This window comes from Peromyscus leucopus, chromosome 1 (assembly GCF_004664715.2).
Source record: "Peromyscus leucopus breed LL Stock chromosome 1, UCI_PerLeu_2.1, whole genome shotgun sequence".
Taxonomy (NCBI): domain Eukaryota; kingdom Metazoa; phylum Chordata; class Mammalia; order Rodentia; family Cricetidae; genus Peromyscus; species Peromyscus leucopus.
In genome coordinates, this window is record NC_051063.1 from 114926622 (window position 1) to 114951714 (window position 25093).

A 25093-nucleotide genomic window follows, 5' to 3' on the forward strand; every position below is an offset into this window, starting at 1 on the left:
AATGCTTGCACTAGCATATTCTTCCTAATGCCAGAAATGGAAACAACTCAAATGCTCAACAGGGAAAGGATAAAGCTTGTCCTTTATTCACACAGAAAGTCAAAATGAACAAATAGCTACCACAGAAAGCATAAATAAATGACTGTCACAAAATATGTAACAGAGATAGACAAAATATATATATTACATGTCTTCAAAAGTTCCAGTAATGTCAAAGCTAATACAAAGTTTAGGGTGGGGTAATGATCTCAGGGGAAGGAAGAACACTTCTGTGGTACTGACAGCCTTGTTTCTTGACCTGTGTGGGGCTGACATGTGCAGGCTTTGCAGGAGGGAGGACACCAAGGTCATCCCAAGGTTTGTCTCATTCCTTCCTCTATAGGGAAGGGAAAAAGAGGGAGTGGGGAATAAACGCCTAAACTCTGCCCTCCTTCTCCAGCCCTCCATTTCCTAGAGAGGCACCCGGAAACAAAACAAAACAAAGCCAAGAATAAATTTCAGCAGAACACAAAATGCGCTCTCGCCCTCCTCACCCCTGCCCCACCATCATGCGCTCTGGATGATTGCGACATGGACCACCTTGAAGGCCAAGTCTTCTTCCAGCCCTGGACAAGTGGGAGGGAACAATTTAAAAAAAAAAAAAAAATTACTTTCTAACCTCTCTGCCTGAGTTCTCCAGCAGCCTAGAGATCGGATTCTTTGAGGGGGCGGGGCCTCGAAGCCTTAGCAACCAAGCGAGTCTTTGTCGCGTCATAGCAACGCTTTCAGCCCTCCCCTTCCCAATGCCTTCTTGGTTCAGCGACCCTCCAAGCCCTCCGCCTGCCCGAGGTCCTCGCTGTTTGGATGGGCATGGATTTGCACATTTAGCTTAGCGAGGGACAGCGCTCTGGCTTCGTGTTGGGGGAACAGGTTATCCGCGGGCCAGATCACCTAGGGGAGGGACGGCGACAAAGAACGTTTATTTAAGGAAAAATAATATCAAAACATATCAAGACTTTGACAGCAAATTTTCGATTTCAAAGTACACCCTAAATTCAGGGCAAAGAGGGCTGGAGGGTGGGAAAATCCTTTTAGCACAAACTCCATATAACAAAGCAGAGACTATCCATCAAGGACCCACCACGGAGTCAATCGGAACGGAAGATGTTGGACAGGATTGCCCCGGGTTTTCAGGACCTGTGCAGGCAGGTGCTGCCCACACTGCCTTCGCTGAGCCAGGAGGGTAAGCGACTTCATGTGGTGTCTGGGGCTGTACTTTACTGTGCTTCAAGGCTGACTCAGAGCTTATTTCGCTGTTGCCAGATTTGAACCTGCTCAGGCGTTTTTTTCTTCCGCATGGTCTGATTAGCACTAAGTACTGAGAACAAGCTCCCCCACCTAACCTAGGGTGGATGAAAACCCCTGTGGCTACCTACACAAAAGCGTTCCCAACCGGAGTCCCAAATGGCTCCTTTTCTGAGTTTACGAAGGGCACAGATATTTGTATTGTCCTTGACGCCTTGCAGGTGTGTTAGTGGAAAGTGATGCTTCTTGACAATTTTCATAGAAAACTCAGAGGGCAGTCGCAAGACACAGTCCGTTTTAAGTATGGTAAGCTTTAGAATAAGGTTGTCGATGTGTAAAAAATGGCTTGCTGGGAAGCTGGGACTGTACTGAATCTATAGAAACCTAACATCTTCACAATGCTGAACCTTCTTATCCACAAAATGTTCTAATACGTAGTTCTTCGATTTCTTTCATCAGTTTTGTAAATATTTTCTCATAGATTTTATATACTTTTAAAAATCTATACCTATTCATTTTTAATGAATTCTAATGTTATATTGTGCTTACTTTTTAAATTCTCTTTATTTATTGCAACTATATAGACAATTCACTTTTAACTATTAACCTTGCTAATTATGATTTAATTGTGAAATGGCCCCCATGGACTTACATGTTTGAACACCCAGATCCAGCTGGTGGCACTGTTTGGGGCATCGTGTGACCTAGATAGCAAAGACTGGTCACTGGGGCATTCTTTTATAGCATGGATCAGTCTGGGCTCTCTGCTTCCTGATTCAGGTAGAGGCTCCTGCCACCACCGACTGAGACATTCTGGTCATTGTGCCTTCCGTGATGGACTATACCCTGAGTCAAATAACTCCTACCTAGGTTCTTTTGTTGAGTATGGAATATACAGAGAAGTAGGGTCATTGTTGCAATTAACCTGACCATGGTGTGCATAGAACTATTAGAACTGGTTTATAGGAGGCACGTAGAGAAGTTCTGAGATGTGGCCTAGAGAAGCCCCTAGTACGTTGTTCTCAGAGCTTAATGGCTCATTCTGGTGAGAGTTAGAAAACAAAAATATGACTAGGAATGTGGAAAATAGAGATTGCTCACAAGATTTCAGAAGAGAAATAAGACCACATCAGGAATTGGGTGAGAGGCCATTTGTGCTGAATTCTGGAAAAGTAAAAGTGGTTGTGTTCTGCTCATGTGCTGGAGATTTGAGTACAGATGCATTTAAAAATACAGAGTGATTTATTTAGAAGAAGGAATTTCAAGATAGGGTAACATTCAGGCTATGCCATAGTTATTACTCACTGATTTTTACCTTGATTTATGGTGAGAACATAGAACAAAAAAGTAAAGCAGAAGCTGGGCGGTGGTGGTGCACGCCTGTAATCCCAGCACTCGGGAGGCAGAGGCAGGTGGATCTCTGTGAGTTCGAGGCCAGCCTGGTCTACAGAGCTAGTCCAGACAGGCTCCAAAGCTACAGAGAAACCCTGTCTCAAAAAAAAAAAAAAAATAAAAAATAAAAAATAAAAAATAAAAAATAAAAAAAGTAAAGCAGAAAAGAACATCCAGTTTCATAGCAAAAGAGCTGGAAAGAGTTCAAGTTTGCTCTAACTATTAAAGAGATTACATCAGTAAAGAAAATCCTGTACTTAATGCTGGGACAATGTGGAAGGTGACCCAAGAGCATCATCTATGGCTCCAGGGTGTGGAAAGGCAAACTCATTTGAAAAATGTTCTCCCCAAAGATCATTAAAGTGTGTCTTCAGCATTCTAGAACACCAGTCTTTCTCTTCTCCCTAACTCTAGTTTCATATTTGGCCATGCAATCTCTTCCATGCACAAATATTCCCACCATGATGTAGCATGACACAAAGCCCAAATCACTGGGGCTGCCTGATCTTGAACTTGGAACACCTTCATAACGCTGAGTTCAATAAACTTCTTTATAAGTTAGCCACTTTGGATATTTCATTGTACTTAAGCAAAGTAAATGAACACACTAGTTTGTGAGGTGTGTGTGTGTGTGTGTGTGTGTGTGTGTGTGTGTGTGTGTGTGTGTAGGGGGGAGGTGCTGGATTTTGTCAAATGAGCAGACTTTTCTTTTTTAGCCTGTTGTCATGGGTTACATTTAAACTGATCTTTAGATAGGGTTGAAATTATTTTTATTCTGAGATTTAGTGATAATCTTCCTAAAACTAGGTTATCAGAACAAATGGTTTAGAAACCATAATTGGTAACATTTACAAATTATTCTAATTGAATTGCAGGGGCCCAAAGCCTCTTTTTTCCAGTGAGAAATATCAAACTTCAGTTTAAATAATTAACTCTCCTCTTGTGTAACTCTGCCTGACCTACTTTATTGAATAAAACATTACATAGACTTCAATACACCATCTCTATGAACACAGGGCATGCTCGAATTCCCAGGTAAATCAAAGACTTCGCCAGGGTTTGGTTACAAAGTACATAGTTTCCCCTGGCCCTGTTTAAATCATTTCCTCTTTGGTATAGATAGTTTTCTTGAAGTCTGAGCTGCATCGTAGACTTGTTACCAGTTTTTTTTTTTTTTAAAGATTTATTTATTTATTAGGTATACAGAAGAGGGCACCAGATCTCATTATAGATGGTTGTGAGCCATCATGTGGTTGCTGGGAATTGAACTCAGGACCTCTGGAAAAGCAGTCAGTGCTCTTAACCGCTAAGCCATCTCTCCAGCCCTGTTATCAGTTTTATATTATAAACCTGAAAATTCTCCATGTCAATCAGGATAATAAGATTTCTGTTAGTGAGTTAATTACTTTTATCATGTCAAAGAGAGTTTTAACTCAGTATATAGTTGGGATTGATTGACAGACCTCCTCTTTCTCTTCCTCCTCCTTTTTGTTTCAGACAGGGTCTCACTGTGTAGCAGTCTGTCCTGGAACTCTCTATGTAGACCAGGCTGACCTGAAACTCAGAGATCCACCTGCCTCTGCCTCCCAAGTGCTGGGATTAAAAGTGTGCAGCGCCACACCTGGTCTTCGGTAGACTTTCTTAGTTTTTAGCAGCAAGGAGTAGAATCCTTTGGGTTATTGGGTAAGGATGGAGGGGGTGATTACTGTAGGATGGGGCACAGTCGGGGGGAAAGGCAAAGGTATAGAAACAGCAATTACTGGTTCCCAGTGGGCCTTGTGTTCACCGTGGCAAGTAGCCCCCGTTTCATTGGTCACGAGTTTCCATTGTTAAACTTGTTCCAAGATGCTCAGGAGCACAAGCACTGATTTCTGTCCACCAAGCTTGCCTGTTTCCTGCCACATTGTTAGTAAAAAGTATTTTACAGCCCTGGTATATCCGAGTTGAAGGCTGTAATCTTCTCGCTTTAGTTAGCGGTTTAATCCATTAAGGATAAAAATAATACCAGTTTGCATTGTTGGTTTGGCCTTTTGTTGCTAGCTTCTTCCATGTTCCCAAGTGGTAGCCCAGTAGAAGTTACTTTTTTCAGTCCTTTATTTTAATAATTAAAACTTAGCCTTCTTGATCTGTAAAAAGTTCCTAAATTAGAAATTATCACCAATAATAAATATTTAATTAGACTTAGGATGGTGAGGTCAATACAGACATAATTTTCTATATTGTTAAGTGCCACTCATATCCAGACTGCATATTTATTTTGTACATCAACATTGGTAACTATTTTTTTTTTTTTGCTAGTTTTTTGGGGGTTAGGGGGAAGAGAACTCAAGTTAGTACAAGAAAATAAGAAAGTCTTTAGATCAGAGGAGAATTATGAAGTCTGTATATTAATTCAAACAAAAGAGCCTGGGGCCCCTCCCCATAGTTAGTGTTTATAAGTTAACACTGTAGATATATGTTAGTGTATTTGTTGTTTCCAGAACATATCGGACTAGCAGCAGTAAACTGGGAGGAGCAGGGAGCCTTCGGAACAACAGCAGCGGAGAGACAGGACAGCTGGTATCTAACAGTGAAACATGGACATGAAAAGCGTCTCTGACAGTTAGTGGACAGAGCAGGCACATAGCCTTTCATGTGTCAGTAGCCCTTGGCCTTGTTCCTGTGTTATAGAACAGCATAAAAGCTCTTGCTCATACTAATCAGGTGGCCACAGCAAACACTTTAGGAATAGCCGTTGAATGAATCATTAAGAAAAAATAGATTATAGTTGATTAACCCTCCATGTGTTAGACAAAATGAAACATGACTTATTTCCCTTTATTATAGAGAGGTTTTTCTTTGTTATTTTCACTATGATTACTGTTATTTAGTCCATAAGGACTGAATGCAGGGCCTCATGCATGGTGAGTATTCTATTACTGAGTTACACAAGACCCCTCTCAATGTAGCACTGAAGAGTCAACCTAGGGCCTCACACAAACCACAGGCCCCGGTCCCATTACTGTACTTAAAGCCCTATCTGTGGGATTCATCGGCACAGGCTTTAGTTAACAGGAAAATTAATTTGGGGGAATGATTTTATTTCTGTTAGTTCTATATGCACTAGAAGTTACTGCCATTTTCATATTTACACTTTTGCTTATTAGGATTAAAATACTATCACATGGTTGCTCACATAAATTGTTTTCATTTTTCCTTTGAATTTCAGAAGTCTCTACCATCTGGGGGAATGTTTCAGAATTTGTGGAAAAGCAGCTCACTATGCATAAGGTAGGTTTTACACTCCAGTTTCAACACAGCAATTCGAGAGCCATTTCTTCCGCAGACTTGCAGACTTCTGCTGGGAATAGTGCAGTAGATTCAGAGCCGTTCTGTTTTGTTGTCTCTCCTTTGTGATTTTGTCTTTTGATACATGTAGAACTCATGGCAAGCTGGGTATCATCTTTAGATAACACATTTGTAAATCTCTTTTAATGATACAGAGAGCACAGTGTTGCTCCGTCTGGGTTTGTGTAAAGAAACTGTTTGTGGTCTGATAGTTCTTGGCATGAGCGTGGAAAGGAAGAAATTTCTTGTTCTGCCATTTTGCTGGAAATAAATTTTAATTGGAATATATAAATACAGAAACTAAATTCAGCTAGTGCAAAATATGAAACTGCCTGTGGTTGGACTATTTCTTCAGGTGAAGAAGTCTTGGGTTTAAATGCTGTAGAACTAGGTAGGGATTTTGGAAGGAGCTTGGAGGCAGTTAGGAGGTTGTGGAACTTTTATACCTTACTCATATGTCCTAATGATGACAGTCCATGGCTGAATGAACCCTTCAAACTTATTTTGTCTGGTTTGGGAATTTGAATTATTTATCATTAATTAAAATTGGCAAAGTATTGTAAAGCTTTGTATTTTTCTTGCCATTTTCTTGAAAACTCAACAGGCTTAATGATATTGGTCTTTCATATTTGTATGTGATCATGGATGCAGGCCATGATGTGTTCTTCCCTTTACATGAAGCATGCATCTCCTGGCCACTGCAAATTCTAGTTAGCTTTCTTTGTGCCCTGGCTTTTTTTTTTTTTTCTGTTTCTATAGATATGAGCTTGTTACTACTGGTGTATGATATCTTAGGGTATTACATGTCATATCACAGACCAAACTGAGGTCAAGAGGTATTTGTGTTTACTCAATGGCCAAGGTTATATTGTAGGAAATTCCTGGGTGCTGGTTTGTCAGATTCCATTTCGTCTCATCTACTTATCCCATTTCGTCAGTTAACACACAAACACTGGGCTTCATTGTGACCTTTTCTTACATACATGATTGGGCTTGCTCATATTCAGCCGTCCACTGCCCTCTTCCACTAGTGAGCTGTCTGACTTTAAATGGGGAACATAAAATCTGAGAGAAGAAGAAAACAAAGATTTCATTAAATGGGAAATGACTGAACTTCTGCCACAGTTTAGGAGAAGGATAATATTTGCTATAGATTTTTAAAAGCTACGGTACTCATAAACATTTTCATAGAAATATTACACCCAAAAGCGCTCACAGAGACTACTGAATGTTGTCAGTAAGCTTAAATCTTCACTTTCTTTTTACTGATTGGATGGTTATGAAACTTCACCCTTTAATGGAACATTGTGTGCTCTTCTCTTTTGTCTTCTTTTTCCCTTTCAGGGAGTTCATATTTCAGGACTCGGAACTTTCACCTTCACGAGGCAGAAGCTTGAGGTGGGAAACAACAAGTTTATTCTAGTGCAGAGGCCAGTGTTTATCATGGCGGAGAAGTTAGTGCAGAGCCATGGACTCAAACAGAACAAAGTCTTCTCTCCCGGTAAATCATTTTAACAGTTGAGACTTTTCCCCCCAGAAATGTATTGGCCTGTGGAGACTAACGGAAAAGGCAAAGCTTGGTCAGTGCTGCATTAGGTTCTGGTTTGAGAGACTCAGGTTTCACAGGGCACTTTTGGCAGAAGGAGGAGGCAGGGTGGAGTCTTCCTAAAGTTCATTCTGTTTACTTTTTAAATATTTATTTTAGTGTGTTTGTGTGTGTGTGTGTGTGTGTGTGTGTGTGTGTGTGTGTGTGTGTGGAGATCAGAGGACAACCTGTGGGAGTCTGTTCTCTCCTTCTGCCCTGTAGGTCCTGGGGATTGAACTCAGGTCCTCAGGCTTGGCACCATGTGCCCTTACTCGATGAGTCATCCTGTCAGCCCCTGGAGTCCATTTTAGACACTAGTAACTTAAGAGGCAGGCACAGGAAGACCAAGCTCTTTTAAAAGTCATGCTACAGAGTTCTACAGGCTTATACTCATGTTTAGGTCCTAAGAGACTATCAGTGACTATAAAGAAGAGAAACCTAATTTAGAGTCTCTGGGTAATGAGAAAAAAAAGCTTGTTCAGTTAGCTGTGAGAAAAATGTCTATTATATGTATAATCTAAATTATTAAAAGTTAAAATTTAATAGTGCTGCACTTAATATATATTAACTTACAGGTTCTTTATTTTCATACCCTACTTCCTCCCCCCCCCCTTCTGTTCCTCTCCTTCCACAAATGTTTATCAAGGGCCAACTCTATAGGTTCCAGAGCTACAGTGGTAAACAAAACAAACATAACCCGTGTTGTATTTGCACACTTACGTCCACCCTCAGTGTGTGGGCTTCACCGTACTGGAGGGGCTGGTTATCCACGGCCGAGGGCTTAGCTGCCAAGCTCTGTGTTCCTTATTGTCTCCGGTGGCATCACATTCAGCTGTGGTTAAAGAGAAATGGTGTGCCCTTGGTGGCCGAGGTGAAAAGCCTCTAACTTTCCTTTAAGTGAACTCTCCAGAAAACTGGTTTTCAGGGTAACTCTCTATGAAAAGGAGAAAGCAAGCCAACTGTCCAGGCACAGTGGCTCACTCTGTAATCTCAGCACTAGCAAGCCTGAGGCAGGAGGATTGCCACAAATTTGAGGCCAGCGAGCTCCAAGCTGGTTGGACCTACAGAGTGAGACTATGTCTCAAAAAACAAAACTGCCGAACAAGCAAACAAAACATATACTGGGAAAACAAAACCCAAGACTATAATATAATTTACATTGTATATATTCAATGTGGTGGGTTTGAAAACATTTCAGCCATTCACCTAAAATTGTATGTTTCATCAAACAGTATGAAAGGAAATGGAAACAAAGTGGGTTTCTTTTGAAAAATATGTTTGCAGCCGGGCAGTGGTGGCCCACGCCTTTAATCCCAGCACTTGGGAGGCAGAGCCAGGTGGATCTTTGTGAGTTCGAGGCCAGCCTGGTCTACCAAGTGAGCTCCAGGAAAGGCACAAAGCTACACAGAGAAACCCTGTCTCAAAAAAAAAAAAAAAAAACAAAAAAAAAAAACAAAAAACGTTTGCTTTAGAATTAAGAGTTTATTCTTCCACTTGGATCTTGTATCATAATCTTAAAATGTAGTTTAGATCTACAACTCATTTTTTTTTTACAGAGTATAGAAATTTCAGAATTAAGTAGTCCAAGAGAACAACCCTGTCTACATCTTAGATTTAGTTAAAAATTATTCCTTATTAACTAACTATGTAACCAAATACTGTAGATTGGTTTTTAGTAATTAGTAAGAGATGACTCTTTCTTAGAAACTCTTAGGATTTAGTGCTTCAAAAGCATCCTTGGTCAGAACTGGACCAAATGTGATGCAGGTCTACAGGAGATTATACCTGTCTCCATCTGCGGGAGGTTTTGCCAGCAGAGAAGACATGAGACCGTATCTCAGGAAGTGTATGAACAACTCAAGGCTAGGAGACAGAGTAAACCCTGTTACGAACATTCTGGCACTCCTGTGTAGCCAGAACTGCCTGTGGCAAATTGGAGGGGTGTAATTATGATAAAAAATGGTAGGAAAAGATTACCGGAGTGATAAGGGTGTTAGGATTCATCATCCTATGGGCACTGGGAACCACTGACAGGCTTGAAGCGGTGCACTTTTGGTACTGGTCAGTTTTCAGCTTAAGAGGAGCACTTCAGATTATAGCAAATTGGTGAAATAAGTCAAAAGCTCAAGTGGAGGCAGAAACGGTGAGGAAGGAATAGGATACAGTTCAGGTGAGAGCCGATGGGCCCAGGTAAGAACGGGGAAGTTACTTAGAGTAACTCAGATTTTTTGTGAGGGAACAGCACATGCTCATGGTGATGGGTAGTTGTAGCAAGCTCGTTTTGAGACACATTGAACCTGGCATTCTTCTAGGGATATGTAGACAGAGGTGATCCCAGAGCTTAGGAGAGACGTGGTGAACACAGATTTAGGTTTGAATAAGACTCTCCAGAAGAGGATATGAAGAAGCAGGTGAGGCTAGAGTGGAAAAACAAACTCTCCCAAATCAATACACGTGAAAATCAAAACAACTCCGCAAGCCCCTCAGTATAATAAGGAGTAAAAGACCAAAGCCAGCAACTAGACCAAGAGGAACTGGAGAAGCAAGGGAAAAGAGGGCTGGAGTGGTATGTCCCTGAAAGGCCATGAGAGGAGATTTGCAAGTATCCACTGGTTCATCCACCATGAGAGAAAGTGTCTTTCCTGGCATACATGGACTGGAAGACTGGCTGTGGAAATGCAATGGGCTATGGGAAGGCCGGCAATCTGACTTTCTATTTTAAGAAGCATGCATAAAAAAGAAGCAGAGGGAGGTGTTAAGAAACCATTGTTCACTGTGCAAGAGACTGGGCTGATACAGTGTAGGCCACACCGGTGGAGCTGCTAATTCTTATCACTCAGCAGTAGTGGGCAGTTGAAAGAATAATTTGTGCTAAGTGAACGCTTGGAGCATGCCCTCTGCGTCTTGCTCCTCCACCAGTGGACCTTGTTATGGCCATTCTTTGTCATCATCATCTCCGCCATCTTTGCTGTTTACTTTTTTCTGACCTGTGGGCCTTGCACAGCCCCTACATCAGTTCTAGGTAAATAGATCCCCACTTCCTTCAAGCTACACACAATCTTGTTCCTTTGCCCTGTCGTTTTCAAGCTCTTTGGAAAGGAAGGCTTTCTGCATCTCCTCTAGTCGGATACTTTTGTATTAAGACTTAGTTTCTCAGTCAATGGGGTGTGAACATTTTTATGGCTCTTGATACAGTTTGCCAAATGGCTCTTCAGAAACGCTGGAACTGTGGCCCCTCCCTCCATAGTGTGGAAGAATAGAAGTTTTATGAGTGCTTTTGTTTCTTGTGATCTTCTTAGCAGTAGCTGCCAAGCTCTGGCAAACCATGCAGAGTCCACGATGGTGGGGTTGGGCTTTACTAATGTAATTAGTGTTGAGCCTGTCTGGGAACATGTCACAAATTCGAATTCTAGGAACAGATCCTAAGGCAATGCTCAGAGAAAAGCACAATGGTTATGAACATATGTTAATGTCAACATTGCTTACAATATAATAACAAATGGGAACATCCTAAATGTCTGACAATAGGCAATTACTTAAAACTGTGATATGGTCATGTCATGTTATATTAGACAACAATTATAGAAATAAGGCTTTAGTGGAATAATTAACAACTTGATAAAAACTGCAAATGCATAGTACAGAACCATACAATATATGATCTCAGTTTGGTAAACAGCTTATAAAGACAGCAGAGAGGAAATGCATGACCATTGGGGCTGGGTTTAAGTATTTCACACACTGAGAATTTAGGGTCTGATAAGTGCTGGGATGTGTATAAGCCCCCAATGTAGATTCAACTAATAAATAATCTTTAATCCTTAAAAAAAGACCTAGTTTCAGGAAAGATAAGATGGCTATCTTTTCAAACATTTAATATTTACAAATATTTGTAATTACCTAAAGATGCCATGGCAGCAAGAAAACATTCATAAATACAGCTGCAGAGTGTTATGGAAGAAGAGGGATCTGAAAACCTCAGAAAATGATGAATAGAAGCAACTTTTCACTGCTCTGCTCCCAGAAAACGAAATCCTTGTTTAGACTATTTAAGTGGCCAATTATTTTTATCATGAACCAATTACATTATTCTTTTAGGTGACACTGAACTGATCACTATATATTAATGACCAGTTATATTCATTATCTGAAATAATATTACAAGTATAAGGGGAAAATGGGCAATTCTATTTTTTAATATCCATCAGGTAATTAATTAAAGTAATTAATTAAAAGTGTTCACAATCAGTCTTTATTCTGTGTCTTTAGTATAATCTCCTCTTAACCCTGTCTTTTTCTCCTCCAGGTGATATACCAGTTGTCCCACTTAACTTTGTCATGATATCTCTGGAGGGCCCATTTAACAGGGATACAATAGAAGGATGCGTGAAGGAGACATTGCTTTTTCTATCACGATCCATATCTGTCAAACAAAACGTGGAGTTCACATTCAAAGGAATCGGGGTCCTTTCCATCAGAGACAGCAAAGTGAAGATGAGATTTTCTAAGGACTTCCTTTGTACGATGGATGGAAGTGGTGCCCTGACTAAAGCCCTTGCAAATGTAAATTGTTTTCTTCTAATCTTCCCTGGTTTTGTTTCTATGACTGTGATAAAAGAGCCCGATGAACAGCAACTGAAAAGAGTTTGTTAGCTCACATTCCAGGCGACAGTCCATCAGGGTAGGGATGTCATGGTGGCAGGAACTTAAAACAGCTAATTACGCCACATCCACAGTCTGCACTCTGGGGCAGTCCAGGGGCCAAATCTAGGGAATGATACTGTCCACTGTCAGTCTGCATCTTTTCACATCGATGAAAGCAATTGAGACGGTCCTCTGCAGACATGTCCACAGGCCAGCCTGAACCAGATAGTCCCTCATGGAGACTGTCTTCCTAGGAATTCTAGATCAGATCAAGTTGACAATTAAAATTAGCCATCATACAACCCGTCTTTCAATCTGTGGTTCTGAATCAAATGTGGCTGTACTTTCATTAAGAAAGTCTATTGGGGCAGGACAGGCATGGTGGTGCATGCCTTTAACCTCAGCACTTGAGAGGTAGAGGCAGGCAGATCTCCATGAGTTTGAGGCAAGCCCGGTCTATATAGTGAGTTCCAGGATAGCTAGGGTATGTAAAGAGACCCTGTCTCAACTCCGCCCCCCCAAAAAAAACAAATAAAAGAAAAGCTTGCGTTGACATATTTTAAGTGACAGTTTTCTCAAGTGTGTGGAAATGTGTGGCTATAGGCAGCCAGTTCCTTGACAAGTAAGACAAAGAACTTCAAACCACATTTCAAATCATTGCTACCTAAGGAATGGAAAAAGCAATAGAAACTCATAATTCTGGGCATTTTATAGTACCTTATCGCTAAAAAAACTCTCCTGCATGCATTATTTCATTTCAATCTCAAAATACCACAAAAACAGCACTGTAGGATCATCACTGATTTCCCATGCAGAATGTAGAGGGTCCGAGTGGTCATATTGTGAAGCCCAAGTCAGTGGCCAATACAGCCAGCACAGGAATTCAAGCCCAGAGTTGCCCAGCACTCAATTTTTGAAGCTTGTACGATCTCATCTTAAGAAATTTTACAATAAAATCTAATTCAAGCCATGCAAACATACTTTTAAGCGTTCTGTCCTTTCACTTTATTTTTTATGTTATGGTGTTTTGCTGGCATGCTGTCTGTGTACATGTGTGTAGTGTCCATGGAAGCCAGAAGAGGGTACCAGATACCCGAGAATGCAGTTACAAACAGTTGTGAGCCGCTGTGCGGGTGCTGGAACTCAAACCAAGGTCCTCTGGAAGAACAGCCAGTGCTCTTAACTGCTGAGCCATCTCTGCAGCTTCATTCTTTCTAGCTTTTAGTTTGTAGTCTCTTAAAATACATTTCATAACTGTCACCACCATTGTCAACCATTAAGTAGCTGGCATGATGTTCACGCTAAGTTAGATATAGCAGAGTTTAAAGAGGCAAAGAAATAGCTAATCAGTAGCATTTATTCAGGGTTTAATGGCTTTATGTGCACATCTGGGTGCTAATAAAAATGACAGGAATTATTTGAATCATCACAAAATCCCAAAAGCAAAAGTTTGATTTTTTTTTTTTTAACAATGAAAAGACTATGAAAATTGTCTGTCCATTTCTCCCTTCATGGACCTCTGCTGTGGGTATTGAGAAGATGGGGCCATGTATAAGGAGGCCCCTTGGAGTTTTCCACATAACCTTATTTTATACAGGTTTACTAAGGGGGATGCTGACCCACTGTGTGGAAAATAGAAACTGAGAACACAGGGCAGGATCTGCAAATTTACAAGAAGGGCCAAAGTGGCCGGCTGGCTTCTTCCTAACTTTGGAGGACTCTGCTGAACTTTGGACACTGTTTAAAGAGGAGCCGATGTTCTATCGGTCCACTGAACTCTAAAGTGTAACTGTTCTGTGTCCCTTGTCCTGGTGGACAGAGGCACCATGTGCGCGGTGTGTTACGGAGCTGAGAAGTCAGGGTATATTGCAGCTGGCTTGACATGAATTTAGCCCTGGAACACTGGGTTAATCATACCCCTTAACATCTCATTCACTCCGTAAACACTGAAGTGTGGTGAGGAGTGCTAGTTTGACCGGCAGATGTCCTATAATTTAAACCTGAGTAGGGTCCTGAAAATAGTCCTTTTGGGAACTTTATGCACATAGTTTGGTGATAAAAAAACAAAGACAAAACACCTTTTTGGAATTTTCTTAAAGTTTTTAAACAATTGATTTTTTATTTTATGTGCATTGGTGTTTGCTTACATGTATGTCTAAGAGTGCCAGATCTCCTGGAACTGGAGTTATAGACAGTTGTGAGCCACCATGTGGGTGCTAGGAATTGAACCCGGATTCTCTGGAAGGGCAGCCCATACTCCTAACCTCTGAGCCATCTCTCCAGCCCCTTTGGAATTTTCTTTAAAGCCTTTTGTAGGCTATAGAATTCATTCAGAAATAATTGTATATATTATATGCAGTGATAACAACAATAGCTCTTAGTTGCATGCTCTGTACACATTTCCATAGAATATCTTATTAAAATCCTACAAGATAGCTCCAATTGTCATCCCTACAAAGCTTGTGCCTGGGGGGACACAGCAGCTAGCAGTGTGCAGGGGACACAAGCCCGCTTGACTTCAGAGACCTCTGAACTGCCTAACATTTGAGTCCTGTGGGTCAAGAGGGGAATCTGAACGGTTTTCACTGTCTGAGAGTTTCTGGATGTTTGCTCACTTTCCAAAGATGTGTAGAAGAAGCTTCAACTCCCAGGGCAATTTTCAAAAAGAGGAGATGGTTTGAGAAAAGGCAGCATTTGTGGAACTGTTGTTCAGCGTCCCACGTGAACTTTAGTGAGGAAGGTCACTCCTTACTGGACTTAAGCGCTGAACAAATAGAAACAGCACAGTGGTAGCATTGCCTTGGAGGCAGCCTGTGTGTCTTGGTCTGTTCTGGTTCACAGCTCAGGTGCAATCTCTGTCTCTGTCCTCCAGCGGCCTGGCACCATGGACTCAGTGCTGTCTAGCAGAGACGGCTTTGGAAAGCGTCCCAACAGCGCACTGGCCTTTCCAAGGTGAGTGCTTTGCTCTGGGGGTTAATCCAGGCACCGGTTCTCTGTGCTTATTATGCAGCATTTGTTTTCCAAACTAATTTTCCAGCTTCTTTCCCCTTTTCTGCCTCCTTCTCTGTTTCTCTCACCCCTTTCTTTCCTCTCTCTCTCTCTCTCTCTCTCTCTCTCTCTCTCTCTCTCTCTCTCTCTCTCTCTCTCTCTCTTTCTCTCTCCCCCAACTCTGTATAGGCCCCAAGCAAGAGTTTATTGCATATATTTTTATGGTTAAATTTTAGAAAATGACCCCTCCCTGATGATTCTGACCCTACATACCACTCATCTTGGTTCCTGCAATATTTGTAATACTCTTGCCTGTTAGATTTCCTCTATTTTTTCCCTACTTCCTCCATCCCAGCTTCTTTTTCTTCCAGCTCCTAGCACACCTCCTATCTAAGCTTTGACTATTAGGACTGTAGACGAATTTCTAAACAGTCTTATTAAATAAGAAACACAGAGCCAAATACAGGGGTGCAAGCTGTAGAGATCAGCGTGATACCCATCAACTAACCTTAGCTCACCACCCCACCGTCGCTTCCTCGACACTGCCTGTCTATACAGACCTCCAGGTCTCTATGGTTGGCACTGGGATTAAAGGCATGTGTCACCATGCTTGGCTGTGTCCTTGAACACACAGAGACTCTGCCTGCCCTGTGATTGGATTAAGGGCATGTACCACCACCGCCTGACTTCTATTTATGGCTGGTTATGACCTTTGATCTCCAGGCAAATTTTATTAACATACAAATAAAATATCACATTTCAGCACAAATAAAATATCACCACATAGGACTAAGCATGCTGAGTCTGTACCTTCAAGAAGATGGAGAGTGTTATCTGGGGGCTGCTGCTGGAGATGATAATTGTAACACGTAGCACTAGTAGTTGCTCCTTGGAGCAAGTGTTCAACTCTTAGGCACTCTTTCAATAGCATTATAGTCAGTCTTCATTATATAAGCCCTCTAAGGGGGTGGTTAAAGAGTTCTGTAGGTTTGAGAGTGTTGAAATGGGTATGAAGACTCAAATATGCAAAACAAATGTTAGAGTTTATTTCTGTAAAGTTTGGCCCTTGAATTTATTTCAAAGCACAGGCTCTCACTCCAGTGGGAGTGCCCTGAACTCACACCTGAGACCGAAGAACCTTCAACTGCACACACCAACGGAACAGCACTTCCCAAACTGTCTCTTCACGGTTCTTTTTACGCAGGGAGAGATGGGGAATGGAGAGGAGGAAGGGCATAAATGGTTATTACAGGGTGCAATCTGGCTATCAGGATATGATTTCTTGACTTCAAGCTGACAGACATCTCTCACAGATGTAGAAAGGACAGAAAAACTCAAATTGAAACCAAAGGGAAAAAATTTAAGTTGAGGTGTTCAAGCAATTTCTTTATATCAAGCTCTTTTTGGGGCCCATAATACAAGGGTATGTGGTTTTGTTAGGCTGCCAGTTTTGGCCTCAAAGAGAGGGAGAGTTCATGCTACATATTTCACAAGGCAAATCTTGCACCCCCTTGAAGGAAGTAGGCTTGTTGTGAAATCAGAGAGGTGGTGGGTTGCTTCTCAGAATTGTGAGTCCACACAGTCACCTGTTCAGGATCAGTGCAGAGGACAAACATCTTGATTTATTCTTAGGATTGAGCACAAAGAGACAGAGAACAAACCACCCATGGAGGCCATTGCAGAGGAAGGTGGAGAGAACAAACCAAGGAAGACCAAGTTGAAAGACTCGTCAGACAAAGAAGAAGGAGCCAGGGGTAGGCCAATAGTTTGTGGGTACAGGCTATTGTTCTTGACTTTTATGAACTAGGTGGTATTACTTAGGAACACATATGCTCAAAGTAAATAAAGTTAGTGTGTTAGTTACTTTCCTTGTTGCCATGGAAACATATTTGATGAGAAGTGACTTAAGGAAGGAAAGCTTTACTCTGGTTTGTGATTGGGTTCCAGGAGCTAAGCATGGCAGGGTGGGAGGCCAGTTGATCACATTGTATCTGGAGATAGGAATCAGAGAGTGACCAGGAAGTGGAGTCCACCTGTAAAACCTCAAGGCTCTCCTTCAGTGACTCATTTTTTTTTTTTTTTTCCAGCAAGGTCCTACCTTCTCAAAGGTTCTTAGCCTTCTCAAATAGTGTCACCCACTGAGGACTGAGTGTTTTAAAATACAGGAGTCAGGCTGGAGAGATGGCTCAGAGGTTAAGAACACTGACTGGTCTTCCAGAGGTCCTGAGTTCAATTCCCAGCACCCACATGGTGGCTCACAACCATCTGTAATGAGATCTGGCTCCCTTTTCTGGCCTGCAGTGATACATGCAAACAGAACACTGTATACATAATACATTAAAAAAAATACAGGAGTCTATGGGAGACGTTTCACATTCAAATTGCAACTTTTAGATTCACAAATAGCCACTGTATTCTTTTTTCTTCTTCTTAGAAACACTTTTTAATTCCTGGAACCCTGTATCTTGCCTTAACCCTGTGGCTCCCAGCTTTTACACTGCTATCTGTTTGGTGGGACCCCCTGTTGCTTGAGCAGGTTCTGATAGACAGCATAAACACATGAAGTGGACTTTAGGGCATACTCTGTCTCAATAGGGTAAGAGATATTTAAAGAAAAGAGCATGTCCTACACCAAACTTTTCCTTGGTAAAAACCTGTTGGAATTTATGTATGTATTTAGTTCTCTATTTAGCTGTTTGAAAATCGAAGAGACTGTCACTTGTGTTTGTTATTTATTCTAGATATCTCATCACCCAAGAAACATCGTGATAGGCAAGCTATCTCTCCTGCTAAAGTGACAAGTGTCAGCTTGCTGGACAAGTTGGATCGAAGTGGGAATGGTGGGAAGGCCATGACCTCTGAAAAGTAATGCGCTGACCTTTATTGCTTCTGCACTTTGCTAAATATAATCTTGAAGTCTTCCCCTGACTGAGGAAATCTTAGTAATTCTTCCATTACTTTGTTAAGTATTACTGAGAACATTCCATGTGGGAGGTGATGGGGACTATAGAGGTGACCAGGGCTCATATCTAAAGGGAAATCCAGGTACATGTGAATGAATGTTCTTCAGCTGAGGCAGCTCGAGCACAGGGAGAGTTCAGCAGGCCTGACTGCTCTCACAAACTACTACTTTGCAGGCATTGTTGATTTCTGAGGGTGTACAAATCTCATGACAGTTCTATAGGGACATCAGATGGAAGGTAAGCTTGTCACACAGGCCTGGCACTCCATCACTTCTTTATTCACCAGTGCTCTGACATATTTGCTTTATGCTGTCTTCCTGTGTGCTCTGTAATGATTCTTTGGGTAAGTTCTCTGCTTTTTCCTACTCTTCTTTTTATGTTTTTCCCTCTATTTCTTTTACTGCTTAAGTGGACGAGTGTTGTGTTGCTGATTCTTGGTTGATGGTTATTTTTTCCTCTGCATTTTAATGAAATGCCTCTACTTTTTCCTGTGACAGGTCCCAAAGAGACCTCTGAGTTTTTCCTTCTTGTAGCTTTTACATTTCCTTTCTTAGTGTTTGCATTTCTCACTCTTCATAGTAGTTATGGCTTTCCGGAAAATCCTTAGCCATTGTTTTCTAGAATGTTGTTCTTTATCATTTCGTTTGTTTCATTTTGGCTCCTATGAAATGTATATTGGAGCACCTGAATCTGGTGGGTTTTTTCCTCTATTAAAAAAACCTTTTTCTTTCTCTTACTTTTGTGCTGCTTTTAAAGTAGCATTCTCATCCTTATTTCAAATACATAGTTTGTATTTTTATATATCATATATTTTGTTAATATATAGGATGCATCTTTCTTGTTTCTCCTCTGTTTGTTTTAATGAGAGGAGCCAGTTTTAGGAGTCAGTTCTCTCCTCCACCATGTGGGATTCAGGGTTTGAACTCAGGTCCACAGGCTGAGTCGGTTCTCCCTTCTACCATGTTGTCAGCTCCTTGGTCTCCCTTTTAATTACTTCCCATGACTCTCCAGTTCATCTCTCTCAGTACACTTGTTCAATAGTGGGGTTCTCTCTCATTGTGCCATTGCCTTTATTTCCGTGGGTCTGAATTACCTCATTTGTTGGGGCTGCCGACAGCTTCTCTTTTGGTTCTTACATACTTAAAATGTTGGCAATTTTGTTTTGGGAATTTGCTCTGTGCAGAAATATTTCCCCATGTGTTTTTCTCTGTTACATTGTTTGCATAATGTTCACATTGTATAGCTAAAAACACTGGCAAATATTTATAATAACATTTAAAGCTATTTTCCCGGGTAATGTTGGAAACCATCCCCACATCCTATGTGACCTCAGTTCTTGGTTTCTAACAAAGGGCTGGAGCCTGTGTGAAGTAAGAGAATGAGACTATGTTTGATCGGGGGTGGGGGGTGCGGGGTGCGGGGTTAGGATTGTGGTAGGAAACACTCTGTGAAATGGAGAGAAAGCAAAAGTTCTTTATCTTATTAGAAAATTCAGCCACCTGTACTTCCGACACATCTAGATAACATATCCACAATGCAGCCACTTCTTATGCCCTCTGCTGCTACCACCTTGGTCCACACCACTTTCTTCTGAGTTATCAGAATTCTGTTCTATAATTTTTTGCCCTTGCTTCTGTATTATTTTCTCGTTGCTGTAACTAAATCTGATAAAGGCAGCTTAAGAAAAGAAGGACTTATTTTGGCTCACAGATCAAGGATGGGCACACCATGGCACGAGAGCTTGAAGCGTCTGGTCACATTGCTCCTGCAGCCAGAAAGCAGAGAGAAATGAATGTAGGTGGTCAGCTTTCTTTGTTATTTTTATTCATCCTGGCCATAGGATGGTATCTCCAGTACCAGAGTGGGTCTTAACACCTAGGTCAAAACAGTCTAGAAACTTCTCTCATAAACATGCCAGGGGTTTGTCTCCTGGATGATTCTAGATCTTGTTAAGTTAATATTTAGCCACCACAGTCCCCACTTAATTTTCTCTCAATGCTGTAGCCAAAATAATCCTGTGTAAGACAGATGATGGCATCTACGACCTAAACCCTTCCTGCTTCCCACTTTCCTGTAAGAGATAAAGTCCTTCTCCTGGCTGCAAGGGTCCTGCCTGGTCTCTGACTTCTCCTGTGCCTCTCATCCCTAACTCATCTCCCTCCAACACCATGGATCCAGAAATGCCCCTACCTCCAGGACATGGTCCCATTTGCTCTTCTGAAATGTCTTTCCTATTGGGAATCCCCGTTGTTTCTCTCACTTCCTTTGGGTATTTATGCCAATGTTTCCTTCTTAGTGGGACCCCCCCCACCCCCCCGGGAATTTTATTTGTGATTTAATATTCCATTTCTTCAGTGCATAGCATTTACAATCATCATGGAATATACTTATTTTATTACTGCCTGGCTCTCTCCATCAGAATGATAAATCCTTGAGGATAAGGACTTCTGTGTGACTGGGTTTTGTTTGCATTGCATTTCCTCATCTTAAAGAATCACACAGCAAGCAGGCATTATATTTTTGTGAAATGAATGAATTTATCCCCATTTTGCAGAAGTGGTAACAAGATTTCCAAGATGACATAGCTTGGTCATGTCATCTACCTGCAAGCCACAAAATGAGTTCAAACCCAACTCTGACACAAAGTATATGTTCTTAACTTGGATGCATGCAGCTATTCTATTTTTGGTTGTGAGCCTAGCCTTTAATGGCCGAGCCATCTCTCCAGCCCTATGCAGCTATTCTAAAGGAAACCACTCAGACACTTTTTTTCTGTATCTTTTTCTTTTTTTTTTTTCCTTTTTCTTCTTAGGACAGGGTCTCTCTGTCATGTAACTCTAGCTGTCCTGCCCTGGCTATGTAGATCAGGCTGGCCTTGAACTCACAGGAGCCACGATGTGTAGCTTGAGTTTTCCTGCCTTGCCCACAGTCAGGACAAATCTTTGTCACCTGCCAGTCCCACAGCTGCTCAGACCCAACCAAGTAAACACAGAGACTTATATTGCTTACAAACTGTATGGCCATGGCAGGCTTCTTGCTAACTGTTTTTATATCTTAAATTAATCCATTTCCACAAATCTATACCCTGCCACGAGGCTTGTGGCTTACCGGCATCTTCACATACGGCTTGTCAGGGTAGCGTCTGGCAGGTAGTGAGTCCTTCTGCCTTCCTGTTCTTTTATTTCTCCTCTCTGTTAATCCCGCCTATACTTCCTGCCTAGCCATGGCCAATCAGGTTTTATTTATTGACCAATCAGAGCAACACATTTGCCATACAGACCATCCCACAACACAGCCAAGTGCAGACCATCTCAGACACCTGCACTCAGGCCCATGGTCCTAATCTTCCTCTATGCGGACCTGCTGGGTAAAGCCATGAGGAACCCAAGAACGGGCTCCCACAGGACATACAGAACATCCCACAGCAGCTGATGCCCAGTCCTTTTTCCTTTGTCTTATGTTTACACTTGTGTCTAAAATTATCACTCTCCTGGGGTTGGAGGGATAAGTCCTTGGTTAGAAGTACTTACCATTCTTTTAGAGATCCTGAGTCCTAGCACCCATATCAAGTGACTCACAACCACCTGTAACTCCGACTTCAGTGGCTTCAAAACTCTTCTGTCATCTGCACGCATGTGCACACACCCACACCCACACCCACACCCACACACACACACACACACACACACACACACACAGCTTCACATAGTATAAAGAATCTTTAAAATAACCATTGCTCTAGAGGCTAGATTATATTAAATAATAATTTGTGTTCCATTGTCTTTGAAGTTTATCCTCTCCAGGTGGTCAGAAAAATGACAACGAGAAGCCCAAAACATCTCCTGCCCCGGCTTGCCAGGATCATAATAAGGCAGGACAGGTATAGTGCCTTTCGCCGAATAAAGTCCACTCAGGCTCATTCTCTGATTTCTGTTTCTCCAAGAGAATTCTTTAATATAATCTATGGGCACACTCAAGTGTCTGGACTGAGATTTGCCTGCTAGTCAAGAGTGCCTACTTAAGACAAAGGGGCTAGAAAATCCCTTCTAATTTTCAGCTCTTCTGGGAGTTCATTAAATCCAATTTAATTACTTTAGAGGTTTACTCGGTAAACCTTCTTTTGCTAATCGCATATTAGATATTATATTTCATCAATATAAATTCTTTTATGAAACACGTTTCTTGACACACCTGGTCTTTAGAAAGCTTGTGAAGAGAATAAAGTACATAAAGACAAAAAATTAAAATGTATAATTTGTCCTGAAATTTGAATGGTAGGAAATGTGCTATGTGTGTTTGCAACGAGCGCAACGGAATTTCCCATTGTACTACGGAGAGGACAGGAGGAGGAGAGAGATAGAGGACGAGCGACTCATGCAGCAGTACCAAATTCTGAAAGACCAGGAGGCTTTCTTCAAAAACCAGGTAGACTAACCCCTTAACAGCAGAGGGTTTGACGTGGGCTGGACACCATTCTCAGACTTGACTGAGAAGCATACTGCGCATGCTTACCCTGTAACACACTTAATCATTTGTGTGCTGCTTTGCTAACACAAGTGGTGTGTTGGTTGGTTTTATGTCAACTTGATACAAACTGGAGTCATTTGGGAAGAGTGACTTTCAATTGAGAACACGCCTCCATGAGATTTGCCTGCAGGCAGGTCTATATAGCTGGTTCTTGATTAGTGATTGATGTGGGAGAGTCCAGCTCAGTGGAGACAGTGCCACCCCTGGGCTGGTGGTCCTGGGTTGTGTAAAGCAGACTGGGCAAGCTGTGGAGAGCAAGCCAGGAAGCAGTGTTCCTCCATGGCCCCCACTTCAATTCCTTCCTGCCTTCCATTCCTGCCCGGACTTCCCTCAGCGATGGAGTACGACTTGGGAGTTAAACTGAACTCATCTCCTCCCAAGTTGCTTTTGGTCATAACGTTTTATCACAATAGAAACCTTAACTAAGACAGGTGGTGTCCAAGTTTTCACTGGTGAATGTCCCTGTATTTAACGTTGGCATACATTATAAATCTTCCCCTCAACCCAGAGGGCTGAGTTTTAAAGGTGTTGTGCATGCCTTTAATCTCAGGAGGCAGAGGCAGACAGATCTTTGTGAGTTTGAGGTCAGCCTGGTCTACATATAGTGAGTTCCAGGCTAGCCAGGGCTGCATAGTGGCACCTTGCCTTTAAAAAAAAATGAAAATGATGGGTTTATTTATTTATTTGATTTTGATAAAATATAAATCTGGTCAAATCTTTATTATTTATTTTTGGTTTCTCAGTGTAGCTTTGGAGCCTATCCTGGAACTCGCACTGTAGACCAGGCTGGCCTTGAACTCACAGAGATCCTGCTGCTTCTGGCCACCACTGCCAGGCTAAATCTGGTCAAATCTTATACCTTTGAAAATCATGGTCTATCTCAAAGTGTGTGTGTCTGTGTGTGTGTGTGAGAAACGACACAGAATGGTACCTTTACACTTTCCCTATGCAGAGTCCATAGTCTCCAATAATACTGCTGCTACTGTCTCCTGCATTTATAGTAAAAATCTTCCGTTCCTTTTTGCTATAGTTGGAGTGATGATGTTCAGAATCCAAAAATGGGGAATAAGAAACAAAAACCTTACCTCATGTCTATAATTCTTTAGGGACACCAGAAAGTGCCACTGCATCCAAAGAGGCTTCTGTGTTGGCTGGAATATGTTAATGACATAGACTTGAAAGAATAGAACAGAACTAATTAGTGTTACTATAGAGTTAATATAGAATGAAGGCTGTTGTCGTTGCTGTTGCTTTTGTTTTGTTGATTTGAGACAGAGTTTTTCTGTGTCTCCCTGGCTGTCCTGGAACTCGCCTTGTAGACCAGGCTGGCCTTAAACTCACAGAGATCTGCTTGCTTCTGCTGGGATTAAAGGCAAGCACCACCACCTCCTGGCAGAATAAAGGGCTTTGAAGACTATATTTTGTTATTAAATTAAAAATAAAAAAACCCTGTTTGCAATAGGTGAAAAGTATGGCCGCTAGAGAGCAGAATCAGAAAAATGCTGCCTATAATCTTGGAGTCGCTGAAGCTATAAGGAATCACAAGAATGAGAAACCCGAATTTTATGTGAGTCTCTTTAAAATTTCTATTGATAGCATATAAGCAACACTAAAAAAAGAGATTGTGTGTTTTCTGCCAAATTGTTTCCTATTAAACTTTTTATCACTTAAGCAATACCTTTTTTTTTTTTTTGATAATTGGATCTTTCTCAATCTCTATTTTTTTTTGTGTGTGTATATAGTTTTTCTTTCCTTCTTTCTTTCTTTCTTTCTTTCTTTCTTTCTTTCTTTCTTTCTTTCTTTCTTTCTTTCTTTTTCTTTCTTTCTTTCTTTTTTTGGTTTTTTGAGACAGGGTTTCTCTGTGTAGCTTTGCACCTTTCCTGGAACTCACTTGGTAGCCCAGGCTGGCCTCGAACTCACAGAGATCTGCCTGGCTTTGCCTCCTGAGTGCTGGGACTAAAGGTGTGCGCCACCACTGCCCGGCTGTGTGTGTAATTTTTCAAGACAGGGTTTCTCTGTGTAATAGCCTTGACTGTCCTGGAACTTGCTTTATAGACAAGGCTGACCCTGAACTCACAGAGCTCCTGCTGCCTCTGCCTCCTGAGAGCTGGGATCAAAGGTGTGCGTCACCATGCCCAGCTATTAATTTTTAAAACAATTTTTGTTGTTTGAATATGTATTTCTCTGTGGGAAATGAGTGACTTTTGTAACTTCGAGAAGTATTTGTAATTCCGCTGGGGGGAACTGTCTCTGGGTGGTTGGCATTTTCCTGTTCAGAGCTTGGACCAATGGTTGCTCAGCACTGCCGCGCTTACTCCCCAAGTTCTGCTACTTGTGTTGAGATATTAATAAGGCAGCGGTCATCTCTTCGCAGTTTATTAAC

The 25093-nt window shown here is 41.6% G+C and overlaps 1 protein-coding gene across 1 annotated transcript in view; it reads left to right on the forward strand.

Annotated features, from left to right (window-relative positions):
• The first annotated feature begins 656 nt into the window (after positions 1 to 656).
• The window catches only part of Ccdc81 (coiled-coil domain containing 81), a 36441-nt gene continuing 12004 nt past the window's right edge, over positions 657 to 25093 (forward strand). The window contains exons 1-10 of the mRNA XM_028873416.2: positions 657 to 1222; positions 5885 to 5946; positions 7348 to 7504; positions 11895 to 12151; positions 15105 to 15184; positions 16853 to 16974; positions 17962 to 18085; positions 21973 to 22063; positions 22462 to 22608; positions 24173 to 24277. Coding sequence (XP_028729249.1) covers positions 1144 to 1222; positions 5885 to 5946; positions 7348 to 7504; positions 11895 to 12151; positions 15105 to 15184; positions 16853 to 16974; positions 17962 to 18085; positions 21973 to 22063; positions 22462 to 22608; positions 24173 to 24277 — 1224 coding nt within the window. The 5' untranslated portion in view covers positions 657 to 1143. The remainder of the gene's footprint in view (positions 1223 to 5884; positions 5947 to 7347; positions 7505 to 11894; positions 12152 to 15104; positions 15185 to 16852; positions 16975 to 17961; positions 18086 to 21972; positions 22064 to 22461; positions 22609 to 24172; positions 24278 to 25093) is intronic.